Raw genomic sequence first — 20,798 nt, 5'->3', positions numbered from 1 at the left:
CGTGAGTGCGGAGTTTGATGAACATCGTGAAGGTGTTCCATGCCAGAGATGTGGTCAGACGACGTCCGGGAGGACATTTTAGTGAAGACACACGTCTGAACAGGCTCTTCTTGTTAAACCGAGTGAATTCATCTTTCAGAATATTGTGAACAAACTACATGCACACACACGCTAAGCTTGGAGCAACATTTCTTTGTTTCTCCCTCCTTCTGTCTTGGTCTATTATAACTCACCTTTCTCTCTTCCTCATCGGCCAGCTGTCGCTCCAGCTGCTGCAGCTGCTGCGTGGACGAGTCGCACATCTGCTTGTAGGCTGACGTCAGCTGGTCCAGCTGAGCCTCCACCTCAGCGCGCTCCTCCGGGGACAGCCTGGACGGGTGGGACACACACAGAGACAGGGGTTACGGGACCGGTTGGACTGTGAACATCCGCACCGTAACACATCATAAGCACAACAGAACAAATACCCAGAACCCCTTGCAGCACTAACTCTTCCAGGACGCTACAATATATACCCCCCGCTACCCATGGACCCTGCCCTTCCCAACCTCCTCATGCTCTCTCAGGGAGAGCATGTCCCAAATTCCAAGCTGCTGTTTTGAGGCATGTTAAAAAAAAATAATGCACTTTGTGACTTCAATAATAAATATGGCAGTGCGATGTTGGCATTTTTTTCCCATAACTTGAGTTGATTTATTTTAGAAAACCTTGTTACATTGTTACATTGTTTAATGCAGTGTGGCCCAACCACCGGTCTGTGGATCAATTGGTACCGGGCCGCACAAGAAATTTAAAAAATTAATAAAATAATATTAAAAACAATTTTTTTTTTTTATTAAATCAACAAAAAAAACACAAGATACACTTACAATTAGTGCACCAAACCAAAAAACCTCCCTCCCCCATTTACACTAATTTGCACAAAAGGGTTGTTTCTTTCTGTTATTAATATTTCTGGTTCCTACATTATATATCAATATATATCAATACAGTCTGCAGGGATACAGTCCATAAGCACACACGATTGTATTTTTTTATGACAAAAAAAAACAAAAACAAAAAAACATACACCCCCCGGTCCGTGTGACAAATTTTCAAGCGTTGAGCGGTCCGCAGTTACAAAAAGGTTGGGGACCACTGGTTTAATGCATCCAGCGGGGCATAACAACAAAATTAGGCATAATAATGTGTTAATTCCACGACTGTATATATCGGTATCGGTTGATATCGGAATCGGTAATTAAGAGTTGGACAATATCGGAATATAAATAATGATAAATGGGTTATACTTGTATAGCGATTTTCTACCTTCAAGGTACTCAAAGCGCTTTGACAGTATTTCCACATTCACCCATTCACACACACATTCACACACTGATGGCGGGAGCTGCCATGCAAGGCCCTAACCACAACCCATCAGGAGCAAGGGTGAAGTGTCTTGCTCAAGGACACAACGGCCATGACGAGGTTGGTAGAAGGTGGGGATTGAACCAGGAACCCTCAAGTTACTGGCACGGCCACTCTCCCAACTGCGCCATGCCGTCCCCAATATCGGCAAAAAAGCCATTATCGGACATTACTACTTCTTACGTGTGGTGTGTGACACCAACAGAACAACCGACAGTCCTTATATTATCCTCTCTCCAACTCTTATTGATCTACTTGTTAAGTTCATGTTAATATCTGCTTACTTTCTGCTCTACACTTCTCAAACTTTAATAACATTTATTTCTTCTGTTGTTTCAAGCTAACTTAGCTATTAACATGGCTGCTTCTGCTTGTGCTTCCTCTGTGTGCAACATGTTTAGCACGGTCCTACAATAAAAATTAAGAACAGCACTTTATTTGCCCCAAAGGAGGATTATTGACAAGGAGGAGCGGCTCCACACTGTGTATGGAGACACAATTATTTGCTTAGCCGCCTTTGTGTCAGCTAATTCTTCCGGTCTGCAGACTGGTCGTGGAAAATACAGTAGGAATCGTTGTTTGAAAATGTGGACTACTCCGGGAAGTGAGGTGACAAAGACGAGGACTTACTTGCTGGCCTGTTTGGAGAGCAAGAAGACCTGCGTGCTCCTGATGGCTTCGGCCACGTCGTCTTTCTTGGCGGCCAGCTGCTCGCTGATGGCCTTCAGAGGAGAACACACGCATGATGGGGACTGTTAATAACTGGGATTTATATAGCGCTTTTCTAAGTACCCAAAGTCGCTTTACATGTAGAACCCATCAATCATTCACACCTGGTGGTGGTAAGCTACTTTCATAGCCACAGCTGCCCTGGGGTAGACTGACGGAAGCGTGGCTGCAATTTGCGCCAACGGCCCCTCCGACCACCACCTATCATTCATCATTCAATTCACCGGTGTGAGTGGCACCGGGGGCAAAGGGTGAAGTGTCCCGCCCAAGGACACAACGGCAGCGATTTTTTTGGATGTTAAGAGGCGGGGCGCGAGCCTGCAACCCTCAGGTTTCTGGCACCATTGCTCTACCCACTACGCCATGCCGCCCCCACTGTTCACATCAGCGCGTGTGAATGAACCCTTACCTGCTGGGCTGCGAGTGACGACTCAGCGCTGGGGCCGCCGGTCCGTCCTTGGAGACCTTTGACCCATCCCAGCAGGTCTGACACTTGACTCACTCTGGCCTGCTTCTCCTCCTCCACCTCTTTCTGCATGGACAGAAACCAGACCACATGATTGTATCCACTAAGGAGACTAAGTTGATAGCAATTTTGCTACAATAAAGACGCAATAAAGACGCTAAAATGTGGGTGAAAGTGTTTCCCGCAGGACGAGAGTCGATCTGCAGCAATACACAGATAAATAAAATCGTCTTTTAATTTGCTATGATGCAAAACTCAGTGTTTATGTGTGGACGGGTAAAACAGAGCTTGTTGGTTATCACTAGAGGTGGGTAGTAACGCACTACATTTACTCCGTTACATCTACTTGAGTAACTTTTGGGATAAATTGTACTTCTAAGAGTAGTTTTAATGCAACATACTTTTACTTTTACTTGAGTATATTTATAGAGAAGAAACGCTACTTTTACTCCGCTCCATTTATCTATATTCAGCTCGCTACTGATTTTTATCGATCTGTTAATGCACGCTTTGTTTGTTTTGGTTTGTCAGACAGACCTTCAAAGTAGGATCTATCGCATGCCTGTGTTTCACCAAATACAGTCACTGGTAACGTTTGACTCTGTTTCACCAATCAAACAGAGCCATGCGGTCACATGATTAACTGCACATAAAGTTTCAGCGGCAAACAACAACAACAATGGCAGAGACAACAACGAACGCAAACACCCCTGGCCTCACATAAAATCAATGTTCACGCTTCAGACAACCAAAAAAACAGTTACCGGTATCTAATGCGTTGTCATATGTGTCTCTCCAAACAAGTGGACATTTCAGCTTACATGAACTCAACGTCAAATTTGAGGAAGCACATCGCGGTAAGTAACGTTAGTAGATATTTTGGCTGTCACCGTAAATAAATGGGTTATACTTGTATAGCGCTTTTCTACCTTCAAGGTACTCAAAGCGCTTTGACAGTACTTCCACATTCACCCATTCACACACACATTCACACACTGATGGCGGGAGCTGCCATGCAAGGCGCTAACCAGCAGCCATCAGGAGCAAGGGGTGAAGTGTCTTGCCCAAGGACACAACGGATGTGACTAGGATGGTAGAAGGTGGGGATTGAACCCCAGTAACCAGCAACCCTCCGATTGCTGGCACGGCCAATCTACCAAATTCGCCACGCCGTCCCACCCTAGGCTGAAGTCAGCTTCCCTGCTATGAATCACTGTCAAATGTACATCGTGTGGGGACATTTATTAACGCACTGCAGCCTCATAGACCATGGGTGTCAAACTCTGGCCCGCGGGCCAAATTTGGCCCGCCGTGTAATTTAATTTGGCCCTTGAGGCAATATCAAATTAACATTAGAGCTGGCCCGCCGGTATTTTAAGCGGCGGTGCCACTGTTACACCGCATTCACCGTTAATACTCATACTTGCCATCCGGGAGACTCCGGAATTTCAGCGCCCCTCCTGAAAATCTCCCGGGGCAATCATTCTCCCGAATGTCTCCCGATTTCCATCCGCACAACATTATTGGGGGCGTGCCTTAAAGGCACTGCCTTCAACGTCCTCTACGAGCTGTCGTCACATCCGCTTTCCCTCCATACAAACAGTGTGCCGGCCCAGTCACATAATATATGCGGCTTTTACACACACATAAGTGAATGTGAATGCAAGCCATACTTGGTCAACAGCCATACAGGTAACACTGAGGGTGGCCGTATAAACAACTTTAACACTGTTACAAATATGCGCCACACTGTGAACCCACACCAAACAAGCATGACAAACACATTTCGGGAGAACATCCGCACCGTAACACAACATAAACACAACAGAACAAGTACCCAGAACCCCTTGCAGCACTAACTCTTCCTGGACGCTACAATATACAGCCCCCGCTACCACCAAACCCTGCCCCCACCCACCAAGTTAATGTTGATATTTACCTCAGAAGGCTGCAAATAGAAAAGAGGCATTCAATTTTTTATTTACATTTTATTTAATATACCATTGATGTTTTTTCGTTTGTTTTTTGAAAGTTGATTTTGCACTATTAAGTTATATAAGCGTTGCTTGTTCCATATTCAGTGTTAAAGCAAATCAGTGTAGCAAACTGAGCAATATTTAACGTTTTATTCATGCACTTTCTCTTGCTACTTCAAGGCTTGAATGTTTGATTCATTCATTATTGCCATTTTATTTTCAAATGTACCGGTACTATTAGCCCGTGGAAAACGTTTATTTTGATATTTACCTCAGAAGGCTGCAAATAGAAAAGAGGCATTACATTTTTATTTAAATTTTATTTGACATGCCATTGATATTTTTTAAATTATTGTTAGGGACCGCAATGTCCCTTTGGGACAGAGGACCCTGTTGAATTTGTAAGGTTTTATTATTATTATTTGAAACTCCATTTTGCATGTCACTATAAAGTTATTGTAGCTGAGATAGGCTCCAGCGCCCCCCGTGACCCCAAAAGGGAATAAGCGGTAGAAAATGGATGGATGGACTATAAAGTTATATAAGCCTTGCTTGTTCAATATTCAATGCAAAACTTGTTTGGGTCCCTATTAAAAGGTTAATTTGTTCAACCTTGGCCCGCGGCTTTGTTCAGTTTTACATTTTGGCCCAATCTGTATTTGAGCTTGACACCCCTGTCATAGACAGACAGAGACACACACGCACACGCAAACACTCACGCATGCATACAAACACCAATCAGAAGTGCACAGCGTGTTCCCAGGTGCAGCCCACACCTATCAGTTTATGGTTTGCGTAAAGGCTAACTTGTTATTTTCCTTTGTAATCTATGCTGTTAAGTTATTGTGGCTCAATTTGCCTTCATTTTTTTCATTTTAATGTATTATTTAATATATATTATTGTTTTAGTTGCTTAAGAGATATTCCTGGCTCTGAATTTGCTCATTGCTATTTTTATGTTTTTGTGCATTATTTGTTGTCGTCATCATTAAACGAACAGGTTACTCATCAGTTACTCAGTACTTGAGTAGTTTTTTCACAACATACTTTTACTCAAGTAAATATTTCGGTGACTACTCCTTACTTTTACTTGAGTAATAAATCTCTGGAATAACAGTACTCTTACTTGAGTACAATTTCTGGCTACTCTACCCACCTCTGGTTATCACTATACGGATGAAGAGATCGTGTAGGAGTCTATTTTTATTAAATGGAAAGAAAAGTTAAAAGTTTGGCCTTGGAAGAAAGGGTGTATGCAGTTATATTGAAGTTAGGTTTGATGACAGTGAACATCCTCTCACCTCTTCTTCTTCCAGTCTTCTCAGGGCATCACTGATGTATTTCACGTGTTGCGTCGTCAAGGTGACCAACGCCGTGTAGCGTGTGCGCAGGTCCATGAACTGTAGTCGTTAACGCACAGTTACAGCGGAAGGGCACTTTAACTAATATACTTCAATCGGGACTCTCACCTCCTGAGTGATGGCGTCAGAGGAAGAGTGCATCCTTCTCCTCTTCACCGCCGACTTGTGCGTGGACTCCACGAAGGCTCTGAAAGTCATCAGCTGCAGCTCGTAGTCCTGCAAAGAGGCGACGGTTAGACCGTGGCGAGCATGATACGACTTGTGTTCGTGAGGCGGAGACCTGCCTTGACTGAGGTGCAGTACTGTTTGGAGTGAGTCTGGCACTCGTCTAGTTTGGTCTGGTTCTCTTCAATCTCAGCCACCAAAGCCTGGGGTTGGTTATTAAAATGGTATTGTGAGTATTCGTGTATCCCAGTTCAAAGGTTTTGACTCACCGTCTGCTGGGCCAGTTGCTCGGACAGCGCTTTGCTGTCCGTCTGATCCGGTTGTGTGTTCTCCTGGCGCTCAGTTGTCTCCTCGATCCACTTGATGAGAGAGGAGTGACCGTCTCTGTACTGCTGCAGGACCGAGCCCACAGAGTCCAGTTCTGTCCGCCTGAATCAACAGAACAAGACGAAGTCAGATATTGTCAGAAGAGCCATTTAACAATGTCTTTATTAACCCTTGAACTCACCGTAGTTTATTTACACGTACAACTTTCTCCGACGTTGCCACATAAAGACGTGTTTTATGCCACTCCTTCATTGTCTCATTTTGTCCACCAAACATTTTATGCTGTGCTAACTTTTTTTGTTGCTAATTTTACAACCCTTTTCCCTTGGTACTTAACATATGCTAATGGTTAGCATGCAAATTTCCTTTTTTTTGTGCTATTTTTGCAACAGTTTATTAACCCCAAGGGGCCCAAAACAGGTTAGCGGTCTGCAATTTTACCAGGTAGGTTTTTTTCCACAAGTTTTTGTTTTATAAAATTGCAGTGTGTAGGACTTAAACAAAGTACCCACACTTTCTCTTAAAGGGGAACTGCACTTTTTTTGTGGAATTTTGCCTATCGCTCACAAACATTATAAAAGACAAAACAACGGATGGACTTTGTTTTTGGATGCATTCTAAATATTAAATACATTCATGTAAAAGTCCGCTTACAATGGAGCAGCTCAATTCTGCCTATAAAGCACTTAAAAACATCCAATCATCCATTAAGGTATTATATACATGACGTAAATATATATGTAATGTAGTAACGAGCACATTTATAACACTTAATATGTACGTATTATGATCATTTTTAAACATACACGGCGCATTAACTTCAATGTTCACTTTTTTCCAACAAAATCACTGATTATTACTCACTGTAGACTTCATGAGAACCAACAAACATAATAACACATCACTTACTGTACAATGCCTGCTGTCATTAGGATGCCGACTGATAGAATTTTGTTATATTCCCGTTTTAGATCAAAAATGACTTTTAATCCTCGCGAAGAAAAGGAGGGTGGGGCCAAGCGTCCTATCGTGTCCTCGCAAATTACAGGTCTTAATTAGCTGTCAAAGTGTACCAATATGTCAGATTACATCCTCATCCTTCTATCAAGGTGAGATGCATTATTTATGACCTACAATAAGGTTTCACGGATAAAGGAAGCAAAGAAACAGCTGACCACTGGATTATGTAAACACCACACACAAGCTTGAGATCACGGCGCCGCTATAAATAGTTTGTCTGTGTTAACACTTATAATAACAATATCACTAATAGTTGCTTAATATTAAAGTCCCAAAATGTAAATTGAGTATTGCTGGCTCTTTTTACAAGATTCTTTATTGGATTTTATGGGTGGAATAGAGGACCTCTCATTTGGCTCCGCTGTAAGCGGACTTTTATTTACAAGTTAGAATGTATTTAAAAAAACAAACATGTCCTTTCTTAATGACTGTGAACAATAAGTAAAATTCCCAAAACAATGCAGTTCCCCTTTAAGACCTCTTTTAGCCCCACTAACATCCATTTTAACTAGTATCTTACAGTGTTTTTTACATGGAAACCGAATGAATCTCATTCTTGCAGACCGAAAAACAAGATAATATTGTTTTTGGCGTAATTGTGCCCCTTAACCACGAGATGGCACCAGACAACCACGAGCATAATTCTCAGCTTTGTTTACCATCCATCCATCCATTTTCTCGGGCAGTTATATATATCATGGAAGGTACTTGTGTAAACTCAATAAACTCAACCAGGTCCTACCTGCTTTCTCTCATTCTAGCCCAGTAGGCTCTGTAAAAATTATCTTTTTTTTTTTGTCTATTTGTCTACTGTATCTTGGCGGTGCGTGGTCGTTTTTACAGGGGCTCCCTCAAATTTCAATACACCTCAAAGACATTAAAGGCTATTGTAACCTATTCTAATCAGCAATTCAACTGCAAAAACCTATTGACCATAAAAAAAAAAATCCTGAAATCAAATACAATTTGTACCATTTCTTATTTAACTGAGATGTATACATAAACTGTATGAATATAACTTTTTAGCCTTAAAATAAAAAAAATAAAATCTTCTTAGATTTTTCCTGGAAGACCTGATTGGACAATGCAGGTGTACCTAATGTTGTGGCAGTGACACCCACCTTGTTTCTATCTGTCTCTTAACTCCGTTCCACCTCTCGGCCGCCTGATTGGCCCGCTCCTGGTAGCGTTCCAGTTCCGGGCTGCGGTCTGGATGCAGCTTGCCGAGCTGAGACCCCGCCTCTTTGGCTCTGAGCACGTCCGACTCCAGAGACTGGAAGACGCCCTCGTGCTCGCCGAGCTCAGACTGCCACATCTAGGAGGACGATGGAGAGTCAGCGTTATCGGGCGACCCGATCATCCACTTTCTACGGCGCTGGTCCTCAGTAGGTGAGCTGGAGCCTATCCCAGCTGACTTCTGGGCACCCTGGACTGGTCACCAGCCAATCACAGGACACGTATACACAAACAACCTCCCTGCTTGGCACTCAGCATCAAGGGTTGGAATTGGGGGTTAAATCACCAAGAATGATTCCCGGGCGCGGCCGCTGCTCACTGCTCCCCTCACCTCCGAGGAGGTGAACAAGGGGATGGGTCAAATGCAGAGGACAAATTTCATCACACCTCGTGTGTGTGTGACAATCAATAACTTTAACATTAACTTAACTTAACAAGCAGTCAAAGTTTTTGGACCATTTGGAGTCTACAAGCAATCTAACATGTTCTTGGAGGAATGCACCTGGGAACCAAGACCAGTACTCAACGGTATACATTTTCTGTAATTTTGTGTCTTAATAAATATTGTTTTTGATAATAAAATCTCATTTTTAATGGAACATTACAAGTTAGCTGATTATAATAACTGCTGTCCAGTTGTTAAAACCTTGTTTTGTTCAGTCTCATTTACAGCTGCAAGTCCAAGACGTTAAATGGCAGTAGGCTATAATTTATGGTGTGTTGGCTAGTCAGTTTAGTCTTTGCTGTCAAGTCTTTTGTTGTGCCCTAAAAAGTGGCAATACCGTAAGTGATGTACTTATTACGCACCCGCTGTTTGATTGTAATGTGCATTTCAGTTGTAGTTTTCATTAACAAATGTAGGTGTTGAAATCGCTGTGTAAATTCGCTAATGCTAATCAGTAGCATGTCAACAGCTAAGGCAATGCATATTAGTAGAGATGTCCGATAATGTCTTTTTTGCCGATATCCGATATTCCGATATTGTCCAACTCTTAATTACTGATACCGATATATACAGTCGTGGAATTAACACATTTCATTTGGGCTTACATGGTAAACAACTCAAATGAATGTTTTATCCAGACTAGAGATGCATCAGACTGCCGATATTATCCGCCGATAAATGCTTTAAAATGTAATATCGGAAATTATCGGTATTGGTTTCAAAAAGTAAAATGTATGACTTTTTAAAATGCCGCTGTACGGAGTGGTACACGGACGTAGGGAGAAGTACAGAGCGCCAATAAACCTTAAAGGCACTGCCTTTGCGTGCCGGCCCAGTCACATAATATCTACGGCTTTTCACACACACAAGTGCATGCAAGGCATACTTGGTCAACAGCCATACAGGTCACACTGAGGGTGGCCGTATAAACAACTTCAACACTGTTACAAATATGCGCCACACTGTGAACCCACACCAAACAAGAATGACAAACACATTTCGGGAGAACATCCGCAACGTAACAACATAACAACACAACAGAACAAATACCCAGAACTCCTTGCAGCACTAACTCTTCCGGGACGCTACAATATACACCCCCCGCTACCCCGCCCCCCCCCAACCTCAACCTCCTCATGCTCTCTCAGGGAGAGCATGTCCCAAATTCCAAGCTGCTGTTTTGAGGCATGTTAAAAAAAAATAATGCACTTTGTGACTTCAATAATAAATACGGCAGTGCCATGTTGGCATTTTTGTCCATAACTTGAGTTGATTTATTTTGGAAAACCTTGTTACATTGTTTAATGCATCCAGCGGGGCATCACAACAAAATGAGGCATAATAATGTGTTAATTCCACGACTGTATATATCGGTATCGGTAATTAAGAGTTGGACAATATCGGAATATCGGATATCGGCAAAAAAGCCATTATCGGACATCTCTACCTAGAAGTAATTTGGCTCTCAGTCCTGCTGGAGTGATCGTCAAGTACAAAGAGTCGGCAGCCGGGCGTACTCAGGTACCTTAAGATGGTACCGCTGGATTTTAAGTGAATCGGTGCACGGGAGGACCGGTGGGATTCGGTCTGTGCTAAAAAAAAAAGGTACCGGATTCCGCACCCATTCTTACTTACCCCTAGTTGTTCTCTGAGGGTCTGAATGGCCGTCGTGTCCGCAGGCACGATGTCCTCCTCGCTCAGTCTGGTCTCGTACTTGCTCACCTGACTCTCTGCTTCCTCCAGGCAGCGAATCAGGACGTCCACCGTTTTTAACCTTGCGAGTTTAAAAGTGAAGGCAATCAGTCCCCGTTTAGCCGAGTGGCACCACCACACTCACTTTTCCAAGAAGACGGAGGAGAGACAGTGAAGCTTGTCCATCTTCTCCACCGCCTGGTTGAGCTCTGAGCGCAGGGCGGGGCCGCTGGAGGACGTTGGCTTCTCCTCGAAGAAAGCGACGCAGCGGCAAGACACGCCGCCCAAACTGGAGCGAAGGCCGTCCAGCTCAGAGTGCAGCGTCTGGAAGTTAAAGGGGTCCGATTATTCTGACAAGTTATGTAGACAAAAACAAAAAAAATCTTAACAATAATAATAATTCATAATAATAACATTTTGCAACTGTACACCTGAGAGCTAGCGTGTCAAACTTGATTTCATTGAGGGCCACGTTGCAGTTATGGCTGCTTGTAAAAGTGAATAATAATTGAATATTAATGTATTTGCCTTAGAGATGCACGGATAGGCAATTATTTCATCCGCAACCGCATCACAAAAGTCGTCAACCATCCGCCATCCACCCGAACTAACATTTAATCAAAACCGCACCCGCCCGCCATCCGCCACCCGCCCGTTGTTATATATCTAATATAGACGATGCAAGGCATTAGTGAGGTTATAAAGCTTTTGCCTGTTAAAGAAAGGAGACTGATCCAATGCAACAGAGACATTCAATGCGTGCCACGCTGTCACGACCCAGACGCACACCAGTGCGCAATCATCTGGGAGCCGCGCTGACCGCACCTCCAAGCGCACTCGCGCCACTCAAACTGCTGCAGGCAGCTGCGTTCTATCTTGTTTTAACATCCTGTGGCACTCTTCTGGGATCACGGCGGACGAAACTGCTCATGCTCAGGGTGTTTGTGGAGGTTCGGGGTTTTGCACAAATGTGATGCACCATGTTAAATGTCCCCGTTTTGTGACTGTCGTAGACATAAACAGCGTCGCAGCTCTTGCAAATCACGTAGCCAGCATTACTATCATCCTGATTTACAACCTCATAAAAACGAGTCCACGCTGAACTTTTCTGGCCTTTTTTTCCCCTGGTCTTTAGTATTCCCTTTTTTAGTTTGTTGCGTACCACGTTTGCTGCCGGCGTTGCCATCTCTTTTTTTTTTCTTCTTCTGTTGTGGCATGCTGCAGGTGCCTGCTCGTTTTTCGTATGTGGGTAACAACATTTAACTATGTATATATATTTCCGAATTGGTTTAACTGCCACCCGCCTGAATCTATTTAAAATCTAATTTTTTTTTATTTCAGCCGCCCGACCCGACCCGCGGATAAAATCTAATTTTTTTTTATTTCAACCGCCCGACCCGCGGATAATCCGCGGACTCCGCGGTTGTGTCCGCAAACCGCGCATCTCTAATTTGCCTATAAAGTTAAAGTACCAATGATAGTCACACACACACTAGGTGTGGCGAAATTATTCTCTGTATTTGACCCATCACCCTTGATCACCCCCTGGGAGGTGAGGAGAGCAGTGAGCAGCAGCGGTGGCCACGCCCGGGAATCATTTTTGGTGATTTAACCCCCAATTCCAACCCTTGATGCTGAGTGCCAAGCAGGGAGGTAATGGGTCCCATTTTTATAGTCTTTCGTATGAACTACATTTCATTATTACATTTTTTCTCATACACTGCTAAAAAAAAAAATTAAAAAAAGTTACGGTTAAAAAAGCTGCCAGCTCAGTTGCCTGAATTCTATCGTAAAAATACAATTGTTTTACAGCACATTACTGTAAATTGGAAATACGGTACCAGTGTTTTTTCAAGGTAAAATTCTGGTGACTGGGCTGCCATTTTTCTAACCATAAAATCTAAGGTTGTTGTTTTTACTGTAACGGGAAGTTCTGGAAGTTCAGTTCTGCAACTGAGCTGGCAAAATCATTGTAATTTTTACAATTTACATTTCATGGATAACTTTGAAATCGTAAGTCTAACACGGGGGTTGCAAACTGCAGCTTTTTAGCGCCTTGTGGCTCCTTGGAGCTTTTTCAAAAAATGTAGAAAATGGAAAAAGATGGAGAGGAAAATTATATGTTTGTGTTTTAATATGGTTTCTGTAAGAGGACAAACATGACATAAACCTTCCTAATTGTAAGAAATCCCACTGTTTATATTAAACATACTTCACTGATGAGAGTATTTAGCGAGCGCAGTTTTGTCCTACTAATTTCGGCGGTCCTTGAACTCACCGTAGTTTGTTTACACGTACAACTTTCTCCGACGTTGCCACTTAAAGACGTGTTTTATGCCACTCCTTTATTGTCTCATTTTGTCCATCAAACGTTTTATGCTGTGCGTTATTAGCGTGCTAACTTTTTTTGTTGCTAATTTTACAACCCTTTTGCCCAGTCTTATACTGTAACTTAGTAGTTAACATATCATAATGGTTAGCATGCAAATTTCCTTTTTTTTGTGCTATTTTTGCAACAGTTTACCACAGAGTCATATACCCTGGTATTTGACATAAGCTAACTGTTAGCATGCTAACTTTTTTAGCCACTTTTCCTTATGTACAGGAGTCATAACTCGGTACTTGACACATGCCAACATTTAAGCGTAATTGCAAGCTCCACTCTTAGAGACTGAGACTTCCTTTATTACCATTCAAATTTGAACTTAACAGTAGAGATAAGAACAACATTTTGTTGCATTAGCTCGTTGTAGTGCAGGATAAAAGAGCAATAAGGTGCAGAGTGTTTGCATTTACAAAAGAAGGTGCAGATATAAATAGATTTACTGTACAGATAAATATATTGCACTTCTGCATATGCATCCACATTCAGCGTGCTAACTTTTTTTGTTGCTAATTTTACAACCCTTTTCCCCAGTCTGATACTGTAACTTGGTACTTAACATATGCTAATGGTTAGCATGCAAATTTGTTTATTGTTGTTGCTATTTTTGCAACTGTTTACCACAGAGTCATATACCTTGGTATTTGACATAAGCTAACTGTTAGCATGCTACCATTAGCAGCACGCTAACTGTTAGCATGCTACCATTACCAGCATGCTAACATTTTTAGCCACTTTTCTCTATGTACAGGAGTCATAACTCGGTATTCGACACATGCTAACATTTAAGCGTAAGCTCCACTCTAAGAGACTGAGACTTCCTTTATTATCATTAAAATTTGAACTTTACAGTACAGATAAGAACAACATTTTGTTGCATTAGCTCGTTGTAGTGCAGGATAAAAGAGCAATAAGGTGCAGAGTGTTTGCATTTACAAAAGAAGGTGCAGATATAATTAGATTTACCATACAGATAAATATATTGCACTTTTGCATATGCATCCACGTTTACGGATGTATGTTATATTGTCTTTATAGTTTACATATATATTAGAGATGGCCGATAATATCAGCCTGCCGATATTATCGGCCGATAAATGCATTAAAATGTAATATCGTAAATTATCGGTATCGGTTTCAAAAAGTAAAATTAATGAATTTTTAAAACGCTGCTGTACGGAGCGATACATATCCGGTAAAACGCAGACGTTGCGTCTCCCAGTCAGCCGCCCCTCCCCTCTCCCACACACAACACAGGAGTTGACGACTGCAGCATGAGAGGTTTACTGGCGACGCTTGATGACCTCATCAAACCGCCGTGAGCGCAGCATAACAACAACAAGAGAGTGTTGTTGCCGGTGCTGTAGCCGTGGCTAACAAGCCAGCGAGCTCTGTGACTGACTAACGACACCATGTCTATGGTTTGAGATTATTTTAAAGTGTGTCTGACGGATAAAATAACTGGCAATTTGCAATGACTGCAAAAAGTTGGTTAAGCGAGGAGGAACCAAGACGTCTTCCTTTAATACGAGCAATTTGATCTCCCACCTCTCCAAGAATCATAAGGAGATACACAATGAATACAAGCGGATTATGGATGAAAAGCAAACACCGAAAAAAAGTAATACCACACAGTTGTCGCTTAAAGACTCCGCCGAGAAAAAACAAAAATACAACAAAAACCACCCCAGGGCGAAAGCTCACGTTGTGGTCAGGGACAACGTACGACGGTGGAGTTTGGTGTGGCTAGTCTGCCCTGCATGGCGCACACTTTGCAGCTTGCAGTGAACGGAGGTGCCCTGTCTCAACGCAGCATTTCAGAAGCTCTGGCTGACTGCTAGGCCACTTCAAGCACTCACCACCAGCTTGCAGCACATTTGTGTTACTCATACAAATACGTTAGAGCAGGGCAGATTGAGCCCAGTTTATAATTTCCTGTTATACAGTATGCCAGGCAGTTTTGCACTAAAGGAGGACTATGTTATTGTTTACTTTTTTTACTCTAGTATACTCTGGACTGAAGCTGTGTGCCTTCATTGTTTTTGTAGCTATTGTTTTGAGGCATGTTTAAAAAAAATAAAAAAAATGCACTTTGTGAAAGTCAAAGTGTAGTATTTCCCATAGTTGTAGTGGGTATCAGGATTATCTCAGGGAGAGCATGTCCCAAATTCCAAGCTGCTGGTTTGAGGCATGTTTAAAAAAATAATGCACTTTGTGACTTCAATAATGAATATGGCAGTGCCATGTTGGCATTTTTTTTCCATAACTGGAGTTGAAGTTGTTCTTTTATTTTGGAAAACCTTTTTACATTGTTTAATGCATCCAGCGGGGCATCACAACAAAATTAGGCATAATAATGTGTTAATTCCACGGCTGTATATATCGGTATCGGTTGATATCGGATGATATCGGAATCGGTAATTAAGAGTTGGACAATATCGGAATATCGGCAAAAAAGCCATTATCGGACATCTCTAATATATATATATATATATACATAATAGTTTATAGCAACTAACGTTGCAAAGAAAACTCACCTCGTGCTCAGCGATCCTCTCAGCATTGTCGCCGCTCGGGGGCGGAGTCTGAATGCCATTCATCAATCTCTGCTCGGCCTCGTTTAGACGCAAAGTGACGTTCTTTAACTCGGACAGATAGGAGCGGGAAACCGACTCGTCTTTCTCTTCTGTATACAGAGGACACACAAGTGGTCAGCATTGCGATGAAGGTTGCAGGACTGCGCCTTAAAGTGCGTGCTCGCCTGTCTCCATGTTGCGCAGCAGGTCCTGACAGTGCTGCTGCGCCTGCCGGACGTCCGCCTCCAGCTGCCGCCTCTCGGCCGGCGTGAACAGCGCGCTCTCTCTGCTGTCGGACAGGAAGTCGGCCAGCTGGGACTCCAGGTGATCCAGGACCTGCTGGCGCTCCGACGGGGATTGGCAGCGGACCTGGCGGGGTCGAGAAGAGAGACGGAGATGAGCGAGAGAGGAGACACACACGGTTTGAGGAGTCTCACCGTGTCCAGGTTCCACTCGGAGACGGTGCGGACGTCTTTGAGGAGGTAGTGCCAGGAGACCACGCTCTTCATGTTGACGTGGAGCTGGTGCCACAAAGACATCACCTTCTGGTAGAGCTGCTCTGCCCTGCACATTAACACACAACATTTAGTCACCATGTACACTATCCTTTTCACCTGCTATTTATTCTATGTCTTATCATTTTTAGGAGGAAATCATCATAATATTATTGCGTAATTGCTGCGAGAGACGCACTGAAAACAGTTAAGGTTGCACGATATAGGCTATATACTAGGGATGTCCCGATCCGATATTCGGATCGGCCGCCGATATTTGCCAAAAAATGCGTATCAGCAAGGCATGGGAAAATGCCGATCCAGATCCAGTTAAAAAAAAAACTCCGGTCCGTGTTTTCCAACGCACCGATTTAAATAATACATTCCACTTTTCTGCTGCTCCCTAATTTCCGTTCCGTATTTTCCAGCACACCTTCAACACATCCACAGGTCTGTGGATTCTCACGCAGTTGCTTTTAGCTGCTGGCATTACACGACAGGCTCTTCTCACTCTTTCCTGTGTCTCCGTCTCACAGACAGCAAGCGCACCTTCTTACACACGTCACATACTGTCACGTCATACGTCACATACTGTCACGTCATACGTCACATACGTACACGCCCTCTCCCAGCAGAGCGGTAGCAGCATGGCTAACGTTAGCTGTGATGCTAGCGCAGCTGTGTGACCAATGTTCCCTCCAAGGTGCGCGCCTGTGCCATTACGCACTGCTCAGGCGTCCTCTGCGCACGGCAAATCTATGCCACGCACAAAATCAAATAAAAAAATAAGCGCATAACAATTTTCGACACACGGACACGACAGAGAAAACAGTTTCGTAATCATTGTTCAAATATTGTAACGTCTGTCGAGACGCTTATCTCCATTCGGTGCCACACGTCCACACCATCAAAATGCCGAGGCAAACATTTCCAGATCAACACCGTATGAAAAAATTAGTGATTTTTTTAGTTGTGATTTCCTTCTCTGCATGAAAGTTTAAAAGTAGCATACATTAATGCAGTATGAAGAAGAATGTTTTAATGTAGACATGCAAACCTTGAAAGAAAATTTTGAAAATCAAGACTACATTTCCTGCAAATGGGTGCATTTCTACCCTATATTTTAACTTTAGATTTATTCTCATATCAAACTCTTTTGGCTGTCTTTTTGACACTTATATCCGGCGCCCCCCTCCACACCCTGGATTATAAATAATGTAAATAATTCAATGTGATTATCTTGTGTGATGACTGTATTATGATGATAGTATATATCTGATAGTATATATCTGTATCATGAATCAATTTAAGTGGACCCCGACTTAAACAAGTTGAAAAACTTATTGGGGTGTTACCATTTAGTGGTCAATTGTACGGAATATGTACTTCACTGTGCAACCTACTAATAAAAGTCTCAATCAATCAATCAAAACACATAGAATCATCATACTGCTGTGATTATATGTATCAAGTGTTCATTCAAGGCTAAGGCAAAATATCGAGATATATATCGTGTATCGCAATATGGCCTTAAAATATCGCAATATTAAAAAAAGGCCATATCGCCCAGCCCTAGTTTCAATGATGCCATTTCTGTTTGTCATGTATAATTTTGTCTATTTTGTGTTTATCCTTGAATAAACAGGTCAGTTTCTTGTTACCAACCATTGTGTATTATTCAAACTCTCCTAATTCAGCTGGCTAGTTGTTATCAAGAGTACTAAAACCCTTTTCAACATGATTCTGACAACTAAGTAGGCTAAATAACTTTAACTTTAATACATGCTCGGATAGGCCAGTATCGGTATCGGATCGGAAGTGCAAAAACAATATCGGTATCGGATCGGAAGTGCAAAAACCTGGATCGGGACATCCCTACTGTATACGATATAAATCAGTGTTTTTTTAAACTTTTTTCACCAAGTACCACCTCAGAAAACTTACCACCATTAAAATACAGTAGTGTAGTAGGCCTAAGTATTCATTAAAAAGCAGAGGTGGGTAGTAACGCGCTATATTTACTCCGTTACATCTACTTGAATAACTTTTGGGATGAATTGTACTTCTAAGAGTAGTTTTAATGCAACATACTTTTACTTTTACTTGAGTATATTTATCGAGAAGAAACGCTACTTTTACTCCGCTCCATTTATCTACATTCAGCTCGCTACTCGGTACTGATTTTTATCGATCTGTTAATGCACGCTTTGTTTGTTTTGGTTTGTCAGACAGACCTTCAAAGTAGGATCTATCGCATGCCTGCGTTTCACCAATCAAATACAGTCACTGGTGACGTTTGACTCCGTTTCACCAATCAAATGCAGTCTCTGGTGACGTTTGGCTCCGTTTCACCAATCAAATGCAGTCACTGGTGACGTTTGACTCCGTTTCACCAATCAAATGCAGTCACTGGTGACGTTTGACTCCGTTTCACCAATCAAATGCAGTCACTGGTGACGTTTGACTCCGTTTCACCAATCAAATGCAGTGTCTGGTGACGGTTTGACTCCGTTTCACCAATCAAATGCAGTCTCTGGTGACGTTTGACTCCGTTTCACCAATCAAATGCAGTGTCTGGTGACGTTTGACTCCGTTTCACCAATCAAATGCAGTTTCTGGTGACGTTTGACTCCGTTTCACCAATCAAATGCAGTCTCTGGTGACGTTTGACTCCGTTTCACCAATCAAATGCAGTCTCCGGTGACGTTTGACTCCGTTTCACCAATCAAATGCAGTCTCTGGTGACGTTTGACTCCGTTTCACCAATCAAATGCAGTCTCTGGTGACGTTTGACTCCGTTTCACCAATCAAATGCAGTCTCCGGTGACGTTTGACTCCGTTTCACCAATCAAATGCAGTCTCTGGTGACGTTTGGCTCTGTTTCACCAATCAAATGCAGTCACTGGTGACGTTTGACTCCGTTTCACCAATCAAATGCAGTCTCTGGTGACGTTTGGCTCCGTTTCACCAATCAAATGCAGTCTCTGGTGACGTTTGACTCCGTTTCACCAATCAAATGCAGTCTCTGGTGACGTTTGACTCCGTTTCACCAATGAAATGCAGTCTCTGGTGACGTTTGACGCCGTTTCACCAATCAAATGCAGTCTCTGGTGACGTTTGACTCCGTTTCACCAATCAAATGCAGTCTCTGGTGACGTTTGGCTCCGTTTCACCAATCAAATGCAGTCACTGGTGACGTTTGGCTCCGTTTCACCAATCAAATGCAGTCTCTGGTGACGTTTGGCTCCGTTTCACCAATCAAATGCAGTCACTGGTGACGTTTGACTCCGTTTCACCAATCAAATGCAGTCTCTGGTGACGTTTGGCTCCGTTTCACAAATCAAATGCAGTCTCTGGTGACGTTTGACTCCGTTTCACCAATCAAATGCAGTCTCTGGTGACGTTTGTCTCCGTTTCACCAATCAAATGCAGTCTCTGGTGACGTTTGGCTCCGTTTCACCAATCAAATGCAGTCTCTGGTGACGTTTGACGCCGTTTCACCAATCAAATGTAGTCTCTGGTGACGTTTGACTCCGTTTCACCAATCAAATGCAGTCTCTGGTGACGTTTGGCTCCGTTTCACCAATCAAATGCAGTCACTGGTGATGTTTGACTCCTTTACACCAATCAAACAGAGCCAGGCGGTCACATGATTAACTGCACATATTTCAGCTGCAACAATATTTCAGCTGCAACAAGCTTAAGCTTACATGAACTCAACGTCAAATTTGAGGAAGCACATCGCGGCAAGTAACGTTAGTAGATATTTTGGCTGTCACCGTAGGCTGAAAAATGTACATCGTATGGGGACATTTATTAACACACTGCAGACTCATAGACACGCACAGTCGTGCACACACACACACACACACACACACACACGCACGCACGCACGCACGCACGCACGCACGCACGCACGCACGCACGCACGCACGCACGCACGCACGCACGCACGCACGCATAGAAACACCAATCAGAAGTGTACAGTGTGTTCCCAGATGCAGCCCACACCTATCAGTTTATCAGAATCAGAATCAGAATCAGCTTTATTGTCATTACGCAAGGTAACGAGATTGAGGCCATTCCATACAGTGCGATGTGTGCATGCTAGAAAAACAATGTGCAAATATATAGAAATATAATAAATGTAGAAGTGCAATGAATATGGTGTGAAATGAATATATACATGAAAAAACAAAACAAAAACAGGGTGGTTGGTGGAATGGGTTATTGCACCGAAGAGAAGGCAGTTATGAGGGACAATGGGGCAGTCCGTTCAGGATGGTTATGGCCCTGGGGAAGAAGCTGTTCTTTAGCCTGTTTGTTTTGGTTTTAATGCACCTGTAGCGCTTCCCAGAGGGCAGCAGGTGGAACAGGTCAGAGCCAGGGTGGGTGCTGTCCTTGATGATGGCACTGGCTCTGTTGAGGCAGCGGGAGGTGTAGATGTCCGTCAGAGAGGGGAGAGGGCGGCCGATGATCTTCTGGGCCGTCTTGACCACTCTTTGCAGCCTCTCCCTGTCT

The 20,798-nt window shown here is 43.0% G+C and overlaps 1 protein-coding gene across 4 annotated transcripts in view; it reads right to left on the bottom strand.

Annotated features, from left to right (window-relative positions):
- macf1a (microtubule actin crosslinking factor 1a) overlaps window positions 1-20,798 on the bottom strand; it is a 438,368-nt gene that overhangs the window by 187,555 nt on the left and 230,015 nt on the right. For all 4 annotated transcript variants that reach the window (XM_061930784.1, XM_061930787.1, XM_061930786.1 and 1 more), the window contains 13 exons: window positions 16,221-16,347; window positions 15,969-16,152; window positions 15,745-15,893; window positions 10,970-11,148; window positions 10,768-10,906; window positions 8,573-8,766; window positions 6,374-6,533; window positions 6,224-6,307; window positions 6,048-6,155; window positions 5,880-5,978; window positions 2,546-2,668; window positions 2,038-2,129; window positions 234-369 (listed from right to left, as the gene is read on the bottom strand). In XM_061930784.1, coding sequence (XP_061786768.1) covers window positions 234-369; window positions 2,038-2,129; window positions 2,546-2,668; window positions 5,880-5,978; window positions 6,048-6,155; window positions 6,224-6,307; window positions 6,374-6,533; window positions 8,573-8,766; window positions 10,768-10,906; window positions 10,970-11,148; window positions 15,745-15,893; window positions 15,969-16,152; window positions 16,221-16,347 — 1,774 coding nt within the window. The remainder of the gene's footprint in view (window positions 1-233; window positions 370-2,037; window positions 2,130-2,545; window positions 2,669-5,879; window positions 5,979-6,047; window positions 6,156-6,223; window positions 6,308-6,373; window positions 6,534-8,572; window positions 8,767-10,767; window positions 10,907-10,969; window positions 11,149-15,744; window positions 15,894-15,968; window positions 16,153-16,220; window positions 16,348-20,798) is intronic.

Source organism: Nerophis lumbriciformis, linkage group LG37 (assembly GCF_033978685.3).
Source record: "Nerophis lumbriciformis linkage group LG37, RoL_Nlum_v2.1, whole genome shotgun sequence".
In the NCBI taxonomy this organism is placed as follows: Eukaryota; Metazoa; Chordata; class Actinopteri; order Syngnathiformes; family Syngnathidae; genus Nerophis; species Nerophis lumbriciformis.
This window is presented reverse-complemented; position numbering and strand designations above follow the sequence as displayed.